This window comes from Schistocerca serialis, chromosome 11 (assembly GCF_023864345.2).
Source record: "Schistocerca serialis cubense isolate TAMUIC-IGC-003099 chromosome 11, iqSchSeri2.2, whole genome shotgun sequence".
Taxonomy (NCBI): Eukaryota; Metazoa; Arthropoda; class Insecta; order Orthoptera; family Acrididae; genus Schistocerca; species Schistocerca serialis.
In genome coordinates, this window is record NC_064648.1 from 105,371,563 (window position 1) to 105,391,955 (window position 20,393).

The 20,393-nt window shown below is 41.9% G+C and overlaps 1 protein-coding gene across 1 annotated transcript in view; it reads left to right on the forward strand.

Annotated features, from left to right (window-relative positions):
* The window catches only part of LOC126427321 (uncharacterized), a 97,631-nt gene that overhangs the window by 69,281 nt on the left and 7,957 nt on the right, over positions 1-20,393 (forward strand). The window contains exon 6 of the mRNA XM_050089629.1: positions 4,911-5,119. Coding sequence (XP_049945586.1) covers positions 4,911-5,119 — 209 coding nt within the window. The remainder of the gene's footprint in view (positions 1-4,910; positions 5,120-20,393) is intronic.

Genomic DNA, 20,393 nt, shown 5'->3' on the forward strand with positions numbered 1-20,393 from the left:
CGGAAAAAGTTTTGGTCTTCTGCAAAATCGTTAAGCGGATATAACGCTTCGATTATAGTCACACGTTGACCAGTCTGCTTTGGCGCTAGAATATTCCAAAAGGAAGGCAGAAGTTAAAAATTCCTCGTTTAAGAAATCGTTCACGCAGGAGAACGGTACAAACGTACCGTCGTTTGACCATCGCACAGAGTCCCGTATGGGAGAGAAACAGCTGAAACAGCTGAAAATAAATAAGTGGCAATGCCTAGATGGAATGCCAATTTGGTTTTACAAAGAGTAGTGTGCGGCACTGGCCCCTTACTTAGCTTGCATTTACCGCGAATCTTGCGATCAGCGCTAAGAACCAAGTGCAAGTGAAGAAAGGTAAAAGAACGGACCGAGAAAATTGCAGGCTAATATCCCTAACACCTGTTACCTACCGAATCCTTGAACATATTCTCAGTTCGAACATAATCAACTTTCTTCAGACTAAGGAGCTTATGTGCACAAATCAACACGGTTTTGGTAAGCATCGCTTCTGGGAAAGTCACCTTTTCCTTTTCTCGCATGATGCACTGAGAGCTATGGATGAAGGGCAACAGGCAGATTCCATATTTCTAGATTTCTCGAAAGCATTTGACACGGTGTCCCATTGTGGGGTGCTAACGCAAGGACGAGCATATGGAATAAGTTGAGTGACTGCAAGTTGACACAAGATGACAAAATTTCTAGTTGGTGTGATGAATGGCAGGTGGCTCTTGCTGTAGACGAAAGCGGATGAGTGGCAAAAACGAACCCGCAATATCCGGATAAGGCACTCCAAGTGTCCTGCTTGCCACAGTCACTTCGTTGAAATATCTGGACGTAATGTTGCGAAGCGAGATGAAATTGAATAAACGTGTGAGGATTCTGGTAGGAAAGGCGAACGGTCGACTTGGGTTTATTGGGAGAGTTTTGTGAAAGTGTGGTTCGTATGTAAGGGAGACCCCGTGTAGGACGCCAGAGCGACTTCTTGTTCAGCATTGCTCGAGTGTTTGGGATCTGCTCCAGGTCGGATAGAGAGAAGACATCGAAACAATTCAGGGGGAGCAGGTAGATTTCTTACCGGAGTTTCGATCAGCATGCAAGTGTTACGTATATGCTTCTGGAGCTCAGGAGGGAATTGCTGCAGTGAAGAAGACACTAAAAAAAAAAAATGGCTCTGAGCACTATGGGACTTAACATCTTAGGTCATCAGTCCCCTAGAACTTAGAACTACTTAAACCTAACTAACCTAAGGACATCACACACATTCATGCCCGAGGCAGGATTCGAACCTGCGACCGTAGCAGTCCCACGATTCCGGACTGCAGCGCCTAGAACCGTACGGCCATCGCGGCCAGCGAAGACACTCATTTCGAAGAAACCAACTGAGGAAGTGCAGAGAACCGGCACTTGAAGCTGGCTGCAGAACGATCCTAATGACGCCAGCATACATTTCTGGTATGGACCACGAAGACAAGATACGAGGAATTACGGGTCCTAAGGAGGCATATAGACAGGCGTCTGTCCCTCGCTCTGTCAGCGAGCGGAACAGGAAAGGAAACAACTAGTTGTGGAACAGGGTACCCTCCGCCACGCACCGGACGGTAGCTTGCGGATTATGTATGTAGATGTAGATACAAAGGACGATAGTTGATAGGAATTATTGGTTTCATGTTCGTAAATTTAGTGAAAACACTTTTGGCTTGGTTTCATTTGGAATCGTGATGTTTTATCTATTCTATTTCATTTGTTTGGTCTTATGACTGCATGCATGAGGCTTGTGGTGTAATAGGTGGCCCCAGTTGTGTGTAGATAAGGACATTGACAGGAGTTTATGACGGCGGTGACGAAGCTACAATGGTGGTGGATGTGGTTGGAACTTCCGGCTCCGGCAGTGGTGGGGGCGATGGGGCGGGCCGCGGTTTGGGGCTGGCGACGGTGATGGCGATAGAGCCAGCGACGCTGCTGGAGAAGGAGTCGACGGTGGCGCAGGTGGCGGCGACGGTGGTGGAGCATTTGACGGAGGCAGTGGCGGAGGAGCTGCCAGACTACGGCTCTCTGTGAGTGGTGAAGCAATGAAGACGACGGCGAAGGGTGGGAGATGATCGGCGAAGAACCACTGGCAGAGTCCAGCCGAGAGATGAGGTGCTGGTGAAGTATAGTAGGGCCTGTCAGTAAAACGGAGGGTATACTTCGTACTGGAAATTTTGGGAGGACATTTTGAGGTTAACATGAGTAAAGCGAGTCAGAGTATATACTCCAGCCGAGAATGTGCTCATCGCGAGTAAAAGGGTGAGGGATGTTGCTCAAAACAAAGAACGTTCTCCGATTTCGTGTGAACAAAACTAGAGGAGCTTCTCACAACCGGAAAATATTGAAGCGAGATCTGTAGCATTCTTCGGGCTGAGTAAGTTCTGTTAAGTTTTACCTACATTTTGGCAATGATGGCAGAATTCATAATGCTTAGGAGGCAAAAAAAGAAATATATAGCCCAACGAAGTGCTGAATTGAGGAGCTGTAGAAGTTTATATCGCTTTGACAATAACAACATCATCTGCGGACGACCTCTTAAAAGAAGTGAAAATTGAAACATTTTTATGCTATTTAGTAGACCCAAGTTTTCAGGCTGACGTACGAGAACATTTAGCTGTAGACCTACACCAAACAACCGTGTCGCTGCCCCGCTTGTCGACACTCCAGCTCCATGTGGCGAGTATTTATTGCGACCTCTGTTGATTTGCCACTTTGTGTTGCAACGCACTTGCTCCTAAACTGAATATGGCAGTCAGTTTTGTATCATTATAGCAGTGTAGTACATTCGCAACTGTCCAGAAGTTTCGAGATTTTCTTTAGAGATTGTTTCAGTGGATATTGTTTGTTCACTTCCTTGCTGCATTTAAATCCGTTCTTTCGTTGCCTTAGGGAATGAACGGCTCTATTACGTTAAAAACAGCCCTTTCCCGAAATTCTTCCCCAACCAAATCTCCGTATAATGTTTATTCAGATCATTGTCAGTATGCACGTACATCCTCCATCTGGGGCGTAGAAATGATGATTTTCATCACGGCACGGGTTCTGAGTCCCAGCTTGTCAGTGGAGTAGGTGTGGTACTGTACCTCCAAGCAGAACAGCGTGCTGGTGTACGTAGCGTGGAAATGATTTGCGAGCCTTAGCACCATGGCACCACATGTCTTATGGGAGGGACAGCTCTCCGGTCAAACTGGGGACCCAGACATCACACGGAACTCATTATGATGCAGCTTTATGCTTTAATTGGCAACGTCGTTGTCAAGTAACAGTGATAACCAAGGACCATACTACAAGGAGTACAGGGAGTACTGATTGTTCTGCATTGTATCTGGCAGTATGGAAACTTTCCATCGTTGATGGGTTATTGGGAATGCAGTGGTAGATTAATCAGGAAAAAATTGTCTCATACCCGATTCTGAAGGCTCCATTCTCATCACAACATGTACCTGACACATATGCATCGAATCGTTGTACGGAACACTGACCTTAGGACAAAGTTTTACGGCCAACAATTTCTGTATGGTAATTTCCACTGCCAAACGAGAGACCCGCACCAACCACTCACGAAACGAGACCGAGCGAATGCTTCAGAGTCAAGTAAACAAACATTTGTATGCAATACTGAAGCGTCATTTTGTCAAGTTTTACGTCAGCAGACATGTACTTCTGCACGTCATGCATACAAGTGTGAGATGGTGGGCTGCGCACTGCCGGAAGTAAGCGGAAACATTATAAAAATGCCACAACTGATAAGGGTATAATGAGTAAAGCAAAACACGTATTGAGAAATAAAAACACATGTTTGGTATTTGCAAAGACGGATTTGAAATAGTTTAAGTCATCGTATCGCGCTGTCCTTAGCCGTTGGATTAAGTGAAAGGGACTGAATAAGTGGACCTGCTTGACGGTACATTCACGATTGTCCACTGAACTCATCTTCCTGTGTCATACAGTCTTTACGGAAAATTATCGCAGATGTCACATCACCTAATTCAGAAAGGAAACTCCCTGGCAGATCGGATCCCCGACGTTTCAAGTGACTGCACTCTCCACTGCAGAGTGAGGATTCGCCCAGGAAGCAACTCCCGAGGCCTCTGGTCACTGCAGTGCCCATCCTTCCGGGAGCGCTGGTCCCGCCGGCCGTGCAGGGGAGCTTCTGTGACGGCTGGAAGGCAGCGGCTGAGGCACTGACGGAAGTAAGGCTGTGACGGCGGCTCTCGGTTCCTGCCTGCCCAGCTCTAAGAATTTTTTTAAGGACGTCATATTCGCTATTGACTATAAAAATTGTTTTACAATTGCAGTTTCGACCTTATGAGTCATTTTCAAGTGGTAATGAGGACGATTTTGCTTCAGCTCATGACAGGCATGTGTACATCTCAGCATCTAAAATCATTTATAACAAATTCGAACAAGTCATTCATATCCTTAACATAAATATCACATGTTCACTCTCTTGCAATGCATACGAAATTCTTCTTTAAAGAAAAGAGGTATTCTGCGGCAAGCGCTGCAGTTCTGCTGTTTGATGTGTCTGAAACCAGTTAAAACGATATAGCAGCACAGAACGGATTGGATGATTTGCAAGAAATAGTTACAATCGGTATCTCACTCAAGTATTCTGAAATCAAAAGTTGAAATCTCGATGCGCTAAAATGCTAAAAAGACCAATGGGTTTGCGTTTGTTTGCTGTGTTTCTATGCATCCTTTAAAGAATGAAAAAGTTCTAGGTTTTTGTCCCAGTCTCGAACACAGTACTGATCTGCCAGGAAGTTTCTAATCCACTGCTGAGTGGAAATCCGTTCTGAATACTTGTACGTTCTTGCTAGACTATACATGCTAGGTTTTTAACTTTTAACCTGGCACCTTGTGTGCTACAGGCGGCCGCTGTTGAGTGAACGCCTGCTGAGCTATCAGCCGTGGAGCCTCTCCTCTGACGACGACTTCAGTGCGCTGTGCAAGGAGCGGCAGCCAGAGGCCTCGCAAATGTTCAGTCTCGCTGACGAACTGTACGCCTTCTATCGTGTCTACTGCGTCCATGCACCGGAGTACATCAATGCATTCTACGAAGATGACGTCAAGATTGTAGGTAAGTTTAATACTGGGACCCGGCCACTTCACGGTTATGCGCTGACAACTGTTCAGTTGTTCGAGGAATGAGATTCAAATATCCTTCTGAATGTGTAGTTTTAGCTCTTGCGTGATTTTGCATGCCACGCAAGATAATCTCTGGTGCTCTTTCCAAAGTCAGTGTTTAGATTCCTCGGCAACTCTCCGTCTCGATCTATGACAAGCTAACTACTTAACTTCGATGTATTATTTACTTCTTCATTATGGAAGGACTAAAAAAAGACTACATACACAAAATTTTGGATTGTTTACAGAAGATTAAAAAGAACAAATTGTATGTGACACAAATGCCACAGGTGTGATGTTTTAGAGACGTTACTGAATTGCCAGCTGGGCGCTAACACACTCGAAACAAGTGGGCGTCTCACAAATAATGTTTGCAGCCTCAGGCTAACAGGCAACCACCTCACCTGGGGTGTCTGCCAGTGTCTGGTACACTGAACAACTCGTCTCCCTCCCGTAGGAGGCACGCAACACCTCTAAAACAGGGCCCATCCCACAGCACTTTGAACTCCGTCTCTGAACGCCAGTGCAGACAAGACCTTCATATATGTGCGACACGTGCCTCATTGAAAAAAGTGTTCCTTCTTATCTTCTATAAACGCTCTAAAATTCTGTACACGTAGTTTTTTCCAGGCCTAGTCTAAGGCTTTTTAAAAATGGCGAATGGTCTCTGCAACATAACGGCTACAGACAAGCTAATTTTCTGTCAATACTGTAACTGGTGTAGTGATCTAAATTTCTCGTGTGTGATCCTAGCACGATACTGTTCGTATTTACTAATTTTCTTTGACGAACAGTATTTCGATTTGTAACTGAACAGTTAATTGTATGACGTACACTGTTAATATTATCCTTAGAAGTGTTAATACTATGAACTGTAGTAGGGCTGAGGAAACACGGCTATCGCACCTGTCTGCTAAACAACTCTATTTGTTCGAATCACTATATTTTTAAAATTTATTATTTTATTCTCGTTGTTGGACTTTATCTCTTACTCGATCATCTATCTATCGTGCACCAGACATGAAACGAGTTGTAATCGTTTAATTCTCTCTTTGTACCTGCCTGATAGCTACTTGTTCGGTAGGGAGTAACTCCATTTAAATGAGAGGAAGGGAGGACAGTGGGCTTGTGCTCTCTCAGCGGAAAAATTATTTATGCCTGCCGTTATCACTCTTGACCGCTTCAGGCAATCGAACTTGCAGGGTTTCAATTGATAGTAAGCCGACTAATTAAGAAACTAAGGTGGTCGAAAAGGGTTACAACAGATAAGGAAGTAAGTTATCATAAGAATATCCGTATAGTAGAACCAGGAACTGTAATACTGAGAAGAAAGGCGTTTCCAAAATTTCGGCTGTCGCCGATAATTTACTGCAGACACTCATACGAATAATACTGGCACATAAAAGGAAATACGCATTGTTAGCAAGTTACCAAACAAGCAGACTCTTATCCCATCAGTTGCTAGACTGAGCTGCACTCTGCAGCATGTCTATAATCATGACTGAAACTGTTATGGACACCGAGAACAAACGTGTGAGCTGTAGTTGATGTTTCAATTCCTCACGAGTGGCGACAAGATATTAAAGAATGAGCAGCGACAAGACCTTACAGGGTTGTGGACAACTAGCCGTTTGTCTGGAAGCTAACTTTAAGCCCGACATTGAAGATATCTTCAGGGGAAAGTTCTCGTGAAAATCCAGAGAGATCGGAGAGGACGTGGCAGTTGGGTCAAGATGGGGGGCGGGGGGGGGGGGGGGGGAGGGAAAGAAGAAAAGAAGAAACTGGTGCGAATCTCTTCTGAGCACGTGGCGATGTTCGAAATGGTTTGCACCATCCAGCAGGCTGCTACAACGGCCCTGTCTGAAAGAGTTGCCCTCGCCACTATTAAAACCGTGGCGCTTCTCTGCCGGCTTCTTTACGCATCACTGTCCAGCAGAACTAGATGCTTGCCCACAACAGACCAACGTGTCGAGAACTGAGCCCTGATCTGTTGTCGCTGCCATTGTGTAAAATCATCTAAATCGCAAATCCAAGCCTACAGATGTCACAAATACTTCCTGTGTGACGATTATCTGACCCAGTATCGCCGGCCGGTGTGGCCGTGCGGTTCTAGGCGCTTCAGTCTGGAACCGCGTGACCGCTACGGTCGCAGGTTCGAATCCTGCCTCGGGCATGGATGTGTGTGATGTCCTTTGGTTAGATAGGTTTAAGTAGTTCTAGGGGACTGATGACCATAGATGTTAAGTCCCATAGTGCTCAGAGCCATTTGAACCTTTTTTGACCCAGTATCGCAGAACCACCTGGCCTATCCCAATTACAAACAAGACCAGTCCAAGTTGCAAATTTTTATTTTTTATTCATTCGATGATTTGTTTCGGACCGAGACCCATTTTCAAATCACCATTACATAGTCGAAAATGGCATTTCCGAAGATGTCAAAAACGTGCAATGAACATTTACAGTGCATAGAGATAACTCACCGAATGAACAAAAACTTGGAACGGTTTTTCGTTCACTGGTTACCAGAAGTTGCTGACCCAAACTACTGCAGCATACTGGAACCTCCCATGTTAACTGTGCCCAAATGTACAATCCTTGCACAACTGCATCATCTACACAGCCTCAACTCGAATAATCTAATAAATATAAAGTAAACGCATTATTGACGACGCTAAACTTACATTCCGCATCCCAACAACTACATGCATTGCATCCTCACCATCAAAGATATTGAGTTCAGATACACAGTTTTCTACACCGTCAGTCGAGCTCACAGTTTTTTGTGTCGCATCCCTAACATGAAAGACATCCAGTTTTTCCACAACATTCACTCTCTTTCAACTCTCGTCCAACAGATGACGATAACAGCCACAGTCACCTTCCACTTTTAACATCCAAGTCACCTGCTCCAAAAAGCAATCCAACTTTATCTTCAGCCACACCAAAACATCAGCTTAAAACCTATACCTAACCTTGTTTCGCCACATAAAACATCAAGACAAAGCAGCAGCATAGCATTCCATCCATATGTCTGTTCCCTTAGCTCCAACGAGATCTTCATCACTCACATGTTATCTCAATGCTACAACTATACTTTAATGAAAATTGTTACAGTTTCGTAACACAGTCCCAGTCACTATACACTCTACAAAGCACAGATAATTGCTACAACATACAATCAGATGGTACTGCCAATGGGTGCTTGTGAGATATCCTGATACCAGCACCTCATTCTGCAGATCAGAAACCCAGGGATTGGTGATACACATGAACAAAAACACTGCCACATTTTCCATAAACTGAACAATCTATTGAAAAAGGATTCATTCTCCTCTCATCCACAACAACCACACGTTACCAAACAACCTCAACAAGGCAGACTCAGTGCTTCATATCTTAAAGATATACTCATTGTATCTAATGACTGCTCGACAATTTGGTACATACAGTGTCACACAAATACGACCACCATATCTCTTGGTCCCAGTTTAAAATACCTGTCTATAACGCCACAAAACGAATTAAATATAGCATTTAGAACACAAGACTATAAAGTGAGTGTGTGGGTTGGTGCTATTCTGTCATTCTGCGCAACAGATTAATCTGAGATGTACCCTTTACCCTTTGGCACCTGCAAGATGCAATTTCCACCCCCACACTACTACAGAAGTCAGACGGACACTCCTAAAGTACTAAAGAGAAATGCCTGAATAACTTTCAGCAACAAATACCTTCTGGAGTCGTCCACTGTAAGGAAATGACACAAAAATTCACAAAATGTCTTACGTAACTAGTGGGATACTTGGGTACTGGAGTAGTGCTAGTTAGTGTAAGATAAACATGGAAGTAACGAAAATTATCATTTATTTTACAAAAATTCTGAGAAATCACAATAGCACTTTTAGTTATAAATTGAACACGTTATTTGCGGGTTCTTTTCAGAATGTGAAGTTACCTCTTATGGATAGGATTCGCTAATGAAATTTCTATACAAAGTTTAAGATTGTTATTGACTTGGCAGAATGGCTGAGAGCCGCACCTACTCAACTTGAATAATTATCGGTTAGAATGTTGCTAGGTACAGTCGAGGCTGTCACGTGTGATATGCAGTGAAGGGTACTGTTGTGGATGAAATGTGGGGGTCGCAAGAGCTGTAGCTGTGATGACTGCTGTCTGCGCCACTCGCTGCCAACAAATAAGATAACTCTCGTTCTATCTGGATTGACCATCGCCAATCAAACTCTCCCTACGCCTTGATGAAGTCAAGGACTCCTATTCGCCCCTAGTCTATTGGCGTGGTACACCGGTCACATAACCAGTCCACCACGATGCCACTCAAAAATTCGCTCGCAGGCGTTTAACTATTACTCAGTCCATTCACATCGCACAATAAGTGTGGCGGCCAACACAGTGAACAACGCTTAATCGCAAGGACTCAATATACAGTTGCACTTCGATTCGCTCTCGACAGAGGTACTCTCCCAGTGAAGTACTGAGGAGAGACTTGTTCATCGCTCTTTGAGTACATGCACGAGCGCACACGCTCTCGTTACGTGTTCTCGCTCCAAGAGCGACAACGGAACGGCCCCTCTGCACGCCAGACGTGAAGGGGTATATCTTTCGATCTCTTCCATTACTCCTTCAGCTCAAGGCGTCAGAAATATCGTCTGCCAATCAGCATTGCTCTTCTAAAACGGGAGAATGACATTTTGTTTAAGGTGACCAATCCGGAAATCTGTAGTATCGGTGTTTGGCGTTTGCTGTCTCCCTGTGAAAATCTCTGAAACTGCGTTCTATATGTAAAGAATGTGTAGGCTAACCGCTCCCACACAATGTAGCGGAATTTGCTTTTAAGCGGAACACGGGGTCGTCCTTTCACTCGGGCTAACGCTGTCTGCTCTACAGGCGGTCACTGGCCGACGTAGATAGCTTGGGACCGGCCTCCTGGGGTGCAGTTGCCTCTCTCGAGCTAAAAGCTCCTGTGACCGTCGAGTCTGGTATGTATGTGTGTACGCCAGCCTCGAGTGTTTCAACCACAGTGCGCACTTGCGATTTATTAGTTATTTGCATATCGTTTACATGAATTCATCTAATACTGACTTTATCTTATCGAGTTTGGGCTCGAATGAAGCGTCTTGATGTACAGAATATGATTGTGAGGGCGGAATATGTAACCAATGAAGGAGACCACGACGTCTTACAATTTCAGGAAATTCTTATGAGAGGCTGCTCATGACTCCATTACTTTCGACCTCATTAAGAAACTCTTATTTCCTACTAGCTCTAGTCAAGTTGTGTGATATCATACTGTATGCAAGTTTATATCCCACGGGTCACCTATGATTTAAGGGTAGTGTCTTTGTATACTAATCAAAACGTCATGGGACCCAGGATCAAACCTCGCTACTGCTTAAATTTAGGATAAAAATCATCAGTAATGATGGATGGGCGGATAGAGCTTCAAGGCACTTTCTTCCCCTGCTCCTAAAACCCTGAAGAGTCAGCAGTGCTCAAAGGCATGAGAATGCAGAAGGTAATCGGAACCACTGGTATCTGTCCACAGGACATGTGGCCTATAATTGAAAAGTGGTATGATGACTGCTCCATTGGCGAAATATTCCGCAATAGTCGCACATTCGGATCTCTGGCAAGTGCCAGGTGTCCCAATGAATTATGTTTACTGTATAGCTCCTTGTCTGGCACACCATGCTTCTTTTGTTACTGTAAATCTCACTCAACAGCATATCTCCATCTGCCTCGATAACTTCACCTCTTGGTGTAGCCTCTGCTACATCAAAATCACTTATGTTAAAAACCCAAGGAATTATTACAATAAACACCACCAATCATTTCTCTCTCCCTAACTTCCACCATGGCACACATAAACATGACTGTGTGGTGGTACCCTCTTCAAAGGTAAGCTGGTTCGAATCCAGGTGATGGAAGAAATTTGCATTGCTGGTATTTCCCCAGTAATGGGAGCGGGAATTGAAGGATAAAGTTTCTCATCACCAGTCCTAGTGTCAGTGTTGTACATTACATTACCTCTCCTCAGTGTAACATGATACACTGATGAGGCCTGTGACACTGTTGAAGGTGACACATGTGGTGTCGACGATACTCGCCTGCAGCAAATCGTCAATCGACCACCGCTGTACACCTAAGCAGCATCTCCACCGCCTATGAGAAAGAAGTAGTAAGCCACTCCTCCTGTAGCTTCGAGGCGCCACACACGACAAGTATTTCCAGCCAGTGCCTGGTACGAGTTCTGCCAGAGTCCAGCCTGACTTCTGTTCCGTCTACGAGGGTATCAACAGTTCCATGACGACTGCAGAGAAGCGACGAATTTCTGCCTTCAGAGTGCAGTGTCGGCGTAACGTCACTCAGTCAAGCCTAGGCCAAGCATCCACGTACAGAGAGTCGAGGGCCAACAACAGACACATATTTGGCACAGTTGTAGTAAACGTTCAGTGCTCATCATGTGCAGACTTGCACTGTAATGCCGCTCAGTGTTTTCAGCAGCTCCTGTGTATTTGGACCCCAATTAATACCACACGTGCTCACCCAGCCACAGCCACGACGAGCTAAAGATAAGTGTATTGCTTTCCAAACAATAAGGCGTTCTGATCATTGACTGTTTCATCTATCTACTTGTAAATTTAATAAAAGCATGAGACAACAACATGTGTGTCAGATGTGGATGTTAAGCTCTTAACGCATCCATTACAGTCATGTACACTTGAAACGTCCCCTTTGAACAATTATACTTGACCGTGCTTAACCTGACACACAATATTTTGTTAGCGCAACGCAATCTGACTTTCAAAAATCCCTACAAAAGAATGGCCCTGACTAACATTAAACTATACCTTTCACAAATCACTTACCTCACAAAAATCTTCGCTGCTCAAGCTACTGCAATACAGCGAGCGCCACTACTGCCAGCTAAATAAAAGATTCAAACTATGGAAGGCACTAACTACTGATAGGGATAGTTAGCAAATGAAAGATATTAGTAGAGAACAAACAATGTATTTACCTTGATATCATAATATATAAATATAGCAGTTCATGACAAATTTCAAAACTCCGCCATCTCTCTCCCCACATCCACCACTGCTGGCGGCTCACCTCCAACTGCCCAACGCTACGCGCTGTTCACAGCCAGCTGCCTAACACTACAATGGCGAGTATTACAACAATGCAAAGCAGCCACAGACTGCACACAGCACAGCCAGTGATTTTCATACAGAGGTGGCGTTACCAATAAAAAAACCTAAACAGCCTACTTACATAAAGAAAACATAAACAGCCTACTTACATAGCCCCCATGCTCCCCACAAAAAATTTTACAAATTGGATTGGGCAGTGGCCAATACAGATTTAAAAAATTTTTTCATAATTACAATAACAAAGAAATCAAATGCACACACTTATTGATACTATGTTGGTCAAAAGCTCAAATTTTCTCACAGTCCATAAAGACAGTCCTCATCATTCGTCACAGTAAAATTGCAGTGTTTTTCTCAAAGTCTGAGCAGTAGAAGAAAATGCACACGGAAGTAGTGGATTTCCATGCAGTCTTGAAGAAGTAGTGTTGTCCTTCCAACGGAAAGACAGTGCTGACTCTCGACATGCAGATAAGTAATGGGTCACAACAGAGCAAACCCACAGCAGAGTCATTCGAAGTTTTGAGGAGTATTGGTAGGTCATCACAGAGCAGACCCATTGTAGTCCTGGTAGAGATTACGGTATTGGTGGACCACCAGAGGTGCAGACCCACTGCAGTCCTTGTAGAAATAATGGTATTGATGGATCATCAAAGATGTAGACCCACTGTAGTCCTTGTAGAGATAGCCAGCAGTATTCTGTTGTGACTGTGTAGGTGCACAATCACCATTGAAGAGTCTTGCGGATAATATAGCAAGTCCATAACCACCACTTGTGCACTCACAAAGTTTTTGGAATTGTCCTTAGAACCAGCAATGCCGTTATCCAGTCCCTTGCTGAATTATTAACACACGTGCAAACACTAACAGTCCCTACTTCTCACATATTGTCCATATACTATGACCAACAGAAACGTGTGCAGTAAAATGGAACTTAATTTGAAGAACTTGTGTCTATACAATTATAAATTTACAACATGAAAATACAATTACAAAGGTACAAAATACATCATTAAAGAACATAATAGTACAGATAACATTTGTAGTAATAGGGGCTTTACAAAAGAATAGAAATAACATATACATCAGTGTTACAGGAATTATGACATGAGTACATACATAAAAGATCAGAATAACTTTCGAAACATCAACTTCACACATGAGCATTTAAACAGAATAAATAATGTCTAACATCTTTACAAAGTAAATAACATATTATTAATGCCAATTATATTTGAGGATAACAGTATTCCTCATCATAGTGAATGTAGCTTAATATTAAAAGAAGAAAAAATTCTATGAAACTACACAGAGACAGGAAGAAAACAACTACACAAGGGTACACAAACACATAGTGGGATAACACAAAAAGAAAGGACAGGGTTTGTTTCCAGTGTAACATTTGGTACTGCAGTATTTTGTGAACAAAACCTTTGTTGTTCTTGGAGATCTCCCTTCGTTCATCATTATTCCCAAAAAGTCCAGTCTGTACCTCTTTTCTGTATTCTAACCATATTTCTTTCAAAATAAATATGGCTCATTGTACAATACTCATTTAGGCCCAAATCGTTTTCAGATAACTTTCAAAGCATTCTTTCCCTATTCTCCGTAGTCAGTTTCTTATATAGTCTACCCCCTCTTAAGCTAACTTAAATCTACTGAGCTCAGATGCTAAATTAAGGGACGAGGCAATGCAGCAGCACAAAACGAGTAACACAAACAGCAATGACCAAAAAAATGGAAAATTGCAAAGCAAGCTACAGTAAATCTAAATCAACAGAAAAAATGCAAAATTACAACTAATATGAGCCAATGTGCAGCAACAAGAAAAGCTTAACAGAGTAATACAAAGTTAAATTTAGCAGCAATATGCCTGGCAAACAGCAGTAACTTATACCTAAACATGACATAGTTCAAGCAGAAAAAATATTACAGTAAAAACAACAATGCAGATAAGGGAAATATATATTCACATCTTAATGTCTATGTAATTAAAGTGGTGCACCACAACAACTTATTGTAAAAGAAATATTACCATGTACTTGAAAAGAAAATTATGTGTTACTGTTACTAGTTCCTTCTCATTGTTCTTTCCTTTCCAAGTGCTCCTTTTTTAAAGAATGTGGATCATAAAATAATTATTTAATAGATCTGTTGACAGAAAGTGTTCACATTAGCAAATGCATTTCATTTTATAAAAGCAATGCTGCAACACAGCTGGAAACCAGATATCAAATGAAATAAGCAACTATGAAAAGCAAAGTATAAAAATATCATTCAGTAGTCATGTGACATTTCATAAGTTAGTAGAAACTCTCTCAACTCTCGTAGAAAGACGCTTGTCATAATCAGGTGTGCAGATGTAAAAATATTTCTCGTCATTTCATTAGGCATTTCAGTAAATATCGTAAATTAAGAGCTAGTGTAATCATATGTTTTCAAGTTCGACCGTGTCGTTTTTGCGATGCTTTCTACAAAGGAATGTCAGAAGCGAGGTTAATGGCGTCCCCTTTTTTTTCTACCTGTGCCGCTGAAAAGGGCTCGCAATAATGGCTTTTCCTCCAGGCAACTGGCACACCTGGCCGCTCGCAACGCATTACGTCACGGTCACTTACCTTTCTTACCGACATATTTACGACAGCAGTTTCCGCTACAGTGACAGTCTCATATAAACATTTCACAGGTCGAAAATTTGCGTAACAAATGTGTAGAAACAAAATCTTGTAAATATAACAGCGTCCAAAAAAAAAAATTCGTCAGCATTGTGATACAGTCACACATTTACACACATTTCATAACTCTTAAAGTACAATTCTTGGTTTCCAACATACTTCTTATTCCTCATATATGGTAGCATCATCTTATTGATCATAAACATATCTCAACAGCATAATACACATTGTCGTCGTAATAATATCATAACACCTCAGTCAAATCTCAAAAATGTCGTAGTTTTCTGCAATAATTCCAAACCTAAAGAAAATTCTCTGCTCATGTCAAAAGTGTCATCTGCCTCAAACGTACTTTAAAAATCATGATCTCATACCAAATACATCATTCAAAGCTCTCATAGTATCACAATGGGTCCGAAAAACTATGAAGAGTTCACACAGTACAGACAAAATACAATTTCGTAAGTGTGAAGTAATCCAACTCTGTAATTGCGTAAACATATGTCACTGATGTAATAAAAAAAGTTTATCTCTCAGTTACATGATCAGATAGCTGTGTAATTTGTGTGTTAGAGAAATATGGTACCGATGTGTAAAATTGTATAAGCAAATACCATATTAGCTAGGGTTCCTTGTGGTTGCCACACACATGGTACACAAAGTAAGTGTGTACCCCCCTGAGGATTAATGTAATTAACCCTCAGGTGTTACAGATTACAGCAATGGAATGAAATGTATCACGGAAAACTTTCTTTGTAATTCAAAAATCTTTAAAAATAAATGTTTTAAGTACAAAATTAATCACTCAAATACGTGTACTGTAGCGCTAAATGTGCGTCTTGTTGCAACATAATCTGTGTGGAAGTGTCGTAGTTATCGTCCTCCGAAAGCTAAGTTCTGCAGAAGTCAATGTACTTACCTCATAATACACAAAAGTGAAATGCTTTGCGTATAAATGTCTTAGTTATTACGCTTATTGCCGTGATGAGGAAAGTACTGTGCTGTAACGTATTATCGTGCTACAGAAAAGGCAGTCTCATTGTAGCTATACCACAAAAGCTATTACTAAAACATGTTTTACTTTCCAGAAGAATTCAGAGAAACTGTGCAGATATAAAACAGAAACACTGCAAAAGCAACATTGTAAATTGTCACTCATTAGTAGCATCGTGATAAAATCGTGTAGCTGTCAGATAAACTAACCACTGTGTCGTCTGGTATCTCACAGAAAGTACATTAAACCCAGAATGTATTTTCAAGTAAACCAAAATGTTGCATTAAAATCTCATTAGCAGTAGCAGTATGGGTCCTAAGTACGTAAGCCTGATAGTCGTTACGTAATCGTGCAACTAACAAGCAAGAATGTACAAATACAACACTGTGTCATCTGTTCACTATAACAATGCATTCGTAATTTCTGTTTAAAAATGTTCCCTAGGTTCTAGACTGGATATTTAACTTCAAACATTGTTGCATGTTAACAGTTTCTTAAGTCTGACAAAGCATACTAGAAATGTGAAGTGAAAAGTTTTATGGCAAAGATAAAGTTAAAAAGCAGATTATCTTTCAATAAACGGTTTTACATGTGAAATGTGGTGTAAACCTTTACTCTTCCTAGTACGCAGAGTTTCAACTTCAACGCAATTATCGTGGTATACGTCGTTAAACAATACTGGAATTTTTCTTCAGGTTAGCGTCTATGTCATTTTTCTCTGAGCCAGCCGGCGCAAGCGGCCGCCTGCGGAGCGAGTCATTGTCTGTCCCTTTGTTGGCGCGCATCGTTATTGGGATTAGGAGACCTAACTTCTACAAATTCACGTTGTCGAAAGTGCCCTGCTCTGTTTGAATCCCGCCAGTTTTGATGCAATTCAGGTCTGTCGTTACGAATATATCGTCTGTCGTCATGTCGGTAGATTCCGTAGTTTCTTCCTTGTCCGTCACGTGATGGAGAGTTTCTCCCTGAATCGTAACTGTGCGCCGAACTGTTGCGTCTGAAGTTATTCTGCCTCCCTTGATAATAATTGTTTTGGTTCCCATATTGTCTGTTTCTCTGATTGTCTCTGTGATAGTCATTACTACGGAAATGCGATCTTTCTCTGTAACTATTATTACTCTGCCAGCGGTTGTCATATGGGTGGTGTCTGTTTTGGTCACGATTTGCGTTGTAAGAATAGCCTTTTCGTGTCCAGTTATTGTTTCTGTCATCACGGAATTGTGACGTATGTGACCTGTAGTGATTGTTTTCCTGTTTTCGCATCCGGCGACTGTCTGTGTCAATTTCTAATTCTTGTAAGAGTCCCTGAAATGCTTCAATGTCGTCTTTGCAACGTCCTGCCAAAATAATATGTCGTAAATGTTCAGGCAGTTTGATTAAGCAAATGCAGATGAGTTCTGAGGGTCTGTATGGGTTTGAAAGATACTGATTCTTATGCAACATGTCTTCAAAATATTTCATAAGACTGGAAAATTCAGATTGTTCGAAACGTTTCATCATTATGATGCTATGTTTTACTCGGTCTTGTGTGGCTTGAGACCAATATGCTGAGAGGAAGGCATGGTAAAACTCTCCTTCACTGTGGCAATCGTGAATTACCGATCGCATTGTTACAGCTGGTTCATTCTCCAAGTAGCCACACATAAATTCTAATCTGTGTTCTAACGACCAGTTGGGAGGAAAACAATGCGAGAATTGATGGAGCCATGCTTGTGGATGAATGTCGTTGCCAGAATTCTTAAATGTTTTGAATTTACGTGTAGTAATGAGCAGCTTATAGTCAAAATCATCATGTCGGCGAGTCGCATATCGGTCATTGTTAGGTCGTGTCGGCCGTTCCATCTCAAAATTCGGTGCACATTGCCAATTTCTTTCATAACTTCCGAAATGCCCTGTGTTATTATTTTGTGGCTGTTCCGTATTTCTGTGTCCCTCTTCCCGTATTGGGGTGTGAGTATCCTCTGAAATACGTAATTCTTGTATTACCTGTGTCAGCTGATCTTGTACTTCCCGGATTTCTCTTTGGTGTTGTGTATTGATTTGATTTTGACTCTGTTTGAATTTTCTAATTTGTTCATACTCTTCTGTGTCAGTGAAGGCTACAGGTCTTGTGTCTTTCAGATCATCATCTACCTTTGTAGATAAGTTAGTGACCTGATCCGAAAGTTCGGCTACTTTCTCCGATAGTGTACTTATTTCTTCAGTGTGTTTTTCTGAACGAAGTTTCAGAGTATCTACTGTGTCCTTAAAGTTTTCCTGAGTTTTTGCAAGTTGCGTAACCGAATCGGTAAATGCAACTGAGTCAATTTTAGCCCACAAGGTCTCATGATTTTCATGAACAATGGTTTGCAGTTCTTTTATGGCTGCTTCGTGATTCTGTAATGCATTTTCATGCCGCGAAAAAATAGGTTGAAAATGCTCACAAATTTGTGTTTTTACGTCATTACAGACTTTTTGACATTTCGATTCAATGTTATGTAACTCAGTAGTTAAATCTTCATGTGTTTGTTCAAGTGTGGTGTCTAACTTTTGAAGATTTTGTTCCATTGTGTCTAACTGTTGCTGTGTTTGTCTCTGGTGTTGTTCCATTGTGTCTAACTTTTTAAGATTTTGTTCCACTGTGTCTAACTTTTTAAGATTTTGTCCCATTTGTTTCTGATTTTGTTCAAGTGTTGTGTCTAACTTTTGTAGCTTTTGTCCCATTTGTTGCATTAACTGTAATAACAATGCACTGGTGTCTGCAACATGTTCCTCAGTGCTTTTCGGCAGTAAATTTGCACCGGCAACATTGACATTTTGACAAGCAGAAAATGTGTCTTGACTTATTTGAGAAAACGGTGAGGACCCAAAACCTAAATCTGCAGTATTTGCAAGATTGTGTCCTGTCATTTCCGATTCCTGAGGCGAGCTGTTGCCGACCGATCGATCGATAATGCTTCCCTGTTCACTATTTGTTTCACTGTCTGCGCCATTGTTTGCCGCCCGCTCCATTTCCCTATGCACTATTACCAAATTACTACTTTGAATGTCTGTTACTTCATTACACAGTGGTGCTGATAAGCTATGCTCGTCGTCACTATTATTTCTCAGTTTACTTTGGAGCCTAGTGTTACGTTATTTACACGCCATTATTGTCACAATATTTCACACGATAACACAGAAAAGCACAATTTGAAGAGCAAAATAAAATAACATAGCAATGGAAATAATGTCTACTTAATTGCCAGCGCAGCTGCGAAATACTTGGTGCAAATCTACATGCATGCCACAACTCTTTTACTGTACAACAATGAAAAACTACAACTACAAAGGAAATTCTCTCTATGATTACGCGCTATCAATAAAAATAGCTACACCAATTACACAAACTACAAGAAAAAAATCAGAAGATTCCAGTGAGGTATCCTCGGCTAAGGGTCGACATATGAAACGTACCCCTTTGAACAATTATACATGACTGTGCTTAACCTGACACACAATATTTTGTTAGCGCAACGCAATCTGACTTTCAAAAATCCCTACAAAAGAATGGCCCTGACTAACATTAAACTATACCTTTCACAAATCACTTACCTCACAAAAATCTTCGCTGCTCAAGCTACTGCAATACAGCGAGCGCCACTACTGCCAGCTAAATAAAAGATTCAAACTATGGAAGGCACCAACTACTGATAGGGATAGTTAGCAAATGAAAGATATTAGTAGAGAACAAACAATGTATTTACCTTGATATCATCATATATAAATATAGCAGTTCATGACAAATTTCAAAACTCCGCCATCTCTCTCCCCACATCCACCACTGCTGGCGGCTCACCTCCAACTGCCCAACGCTACGCGCTGTTCACAGCCAGCTGCCTAACACTACAATGGCGAGTATTACAACAATGCAAAGCAGCCACAGACTGCACACAGCACAGCCAGTGATTTTCATACAGAGGTGGCGTTACCAATAAAAAAACCTGAACAGCCTACTTACATAAAGAAAACATAAACAGCCTACTTACACACTCAACAGATAAAACACCGAGTCACAGTTCTCTTACAATGCATGGACAGTGCCCAATTACGTGGAGGAAGATAAGCGCTTGCAGTAAAGCGGTGGACTTGCTGCTCCATTCCTCTCTGCTGACATGGGCAGAGGACTCTCCCTTTCTCGTATCTTGGAATAATCACGCATCCCCAGCTTACAACAAACTCAAATTAAGAAGACAGGAAACTCGACAATGTGGGGTTTCCCTCATTCAGCCATCCTCTGTACTTGGGTAAAACCCACTGAACGAGGCGATGCTGTGGTAAGCTGTTGGCTCCAAACTTGATTTTCGACCATATTTAGTTTCTCTGCGATGTCCCTACACAGCTTAAGGTGAATGACACGACGGTTCCTATGGA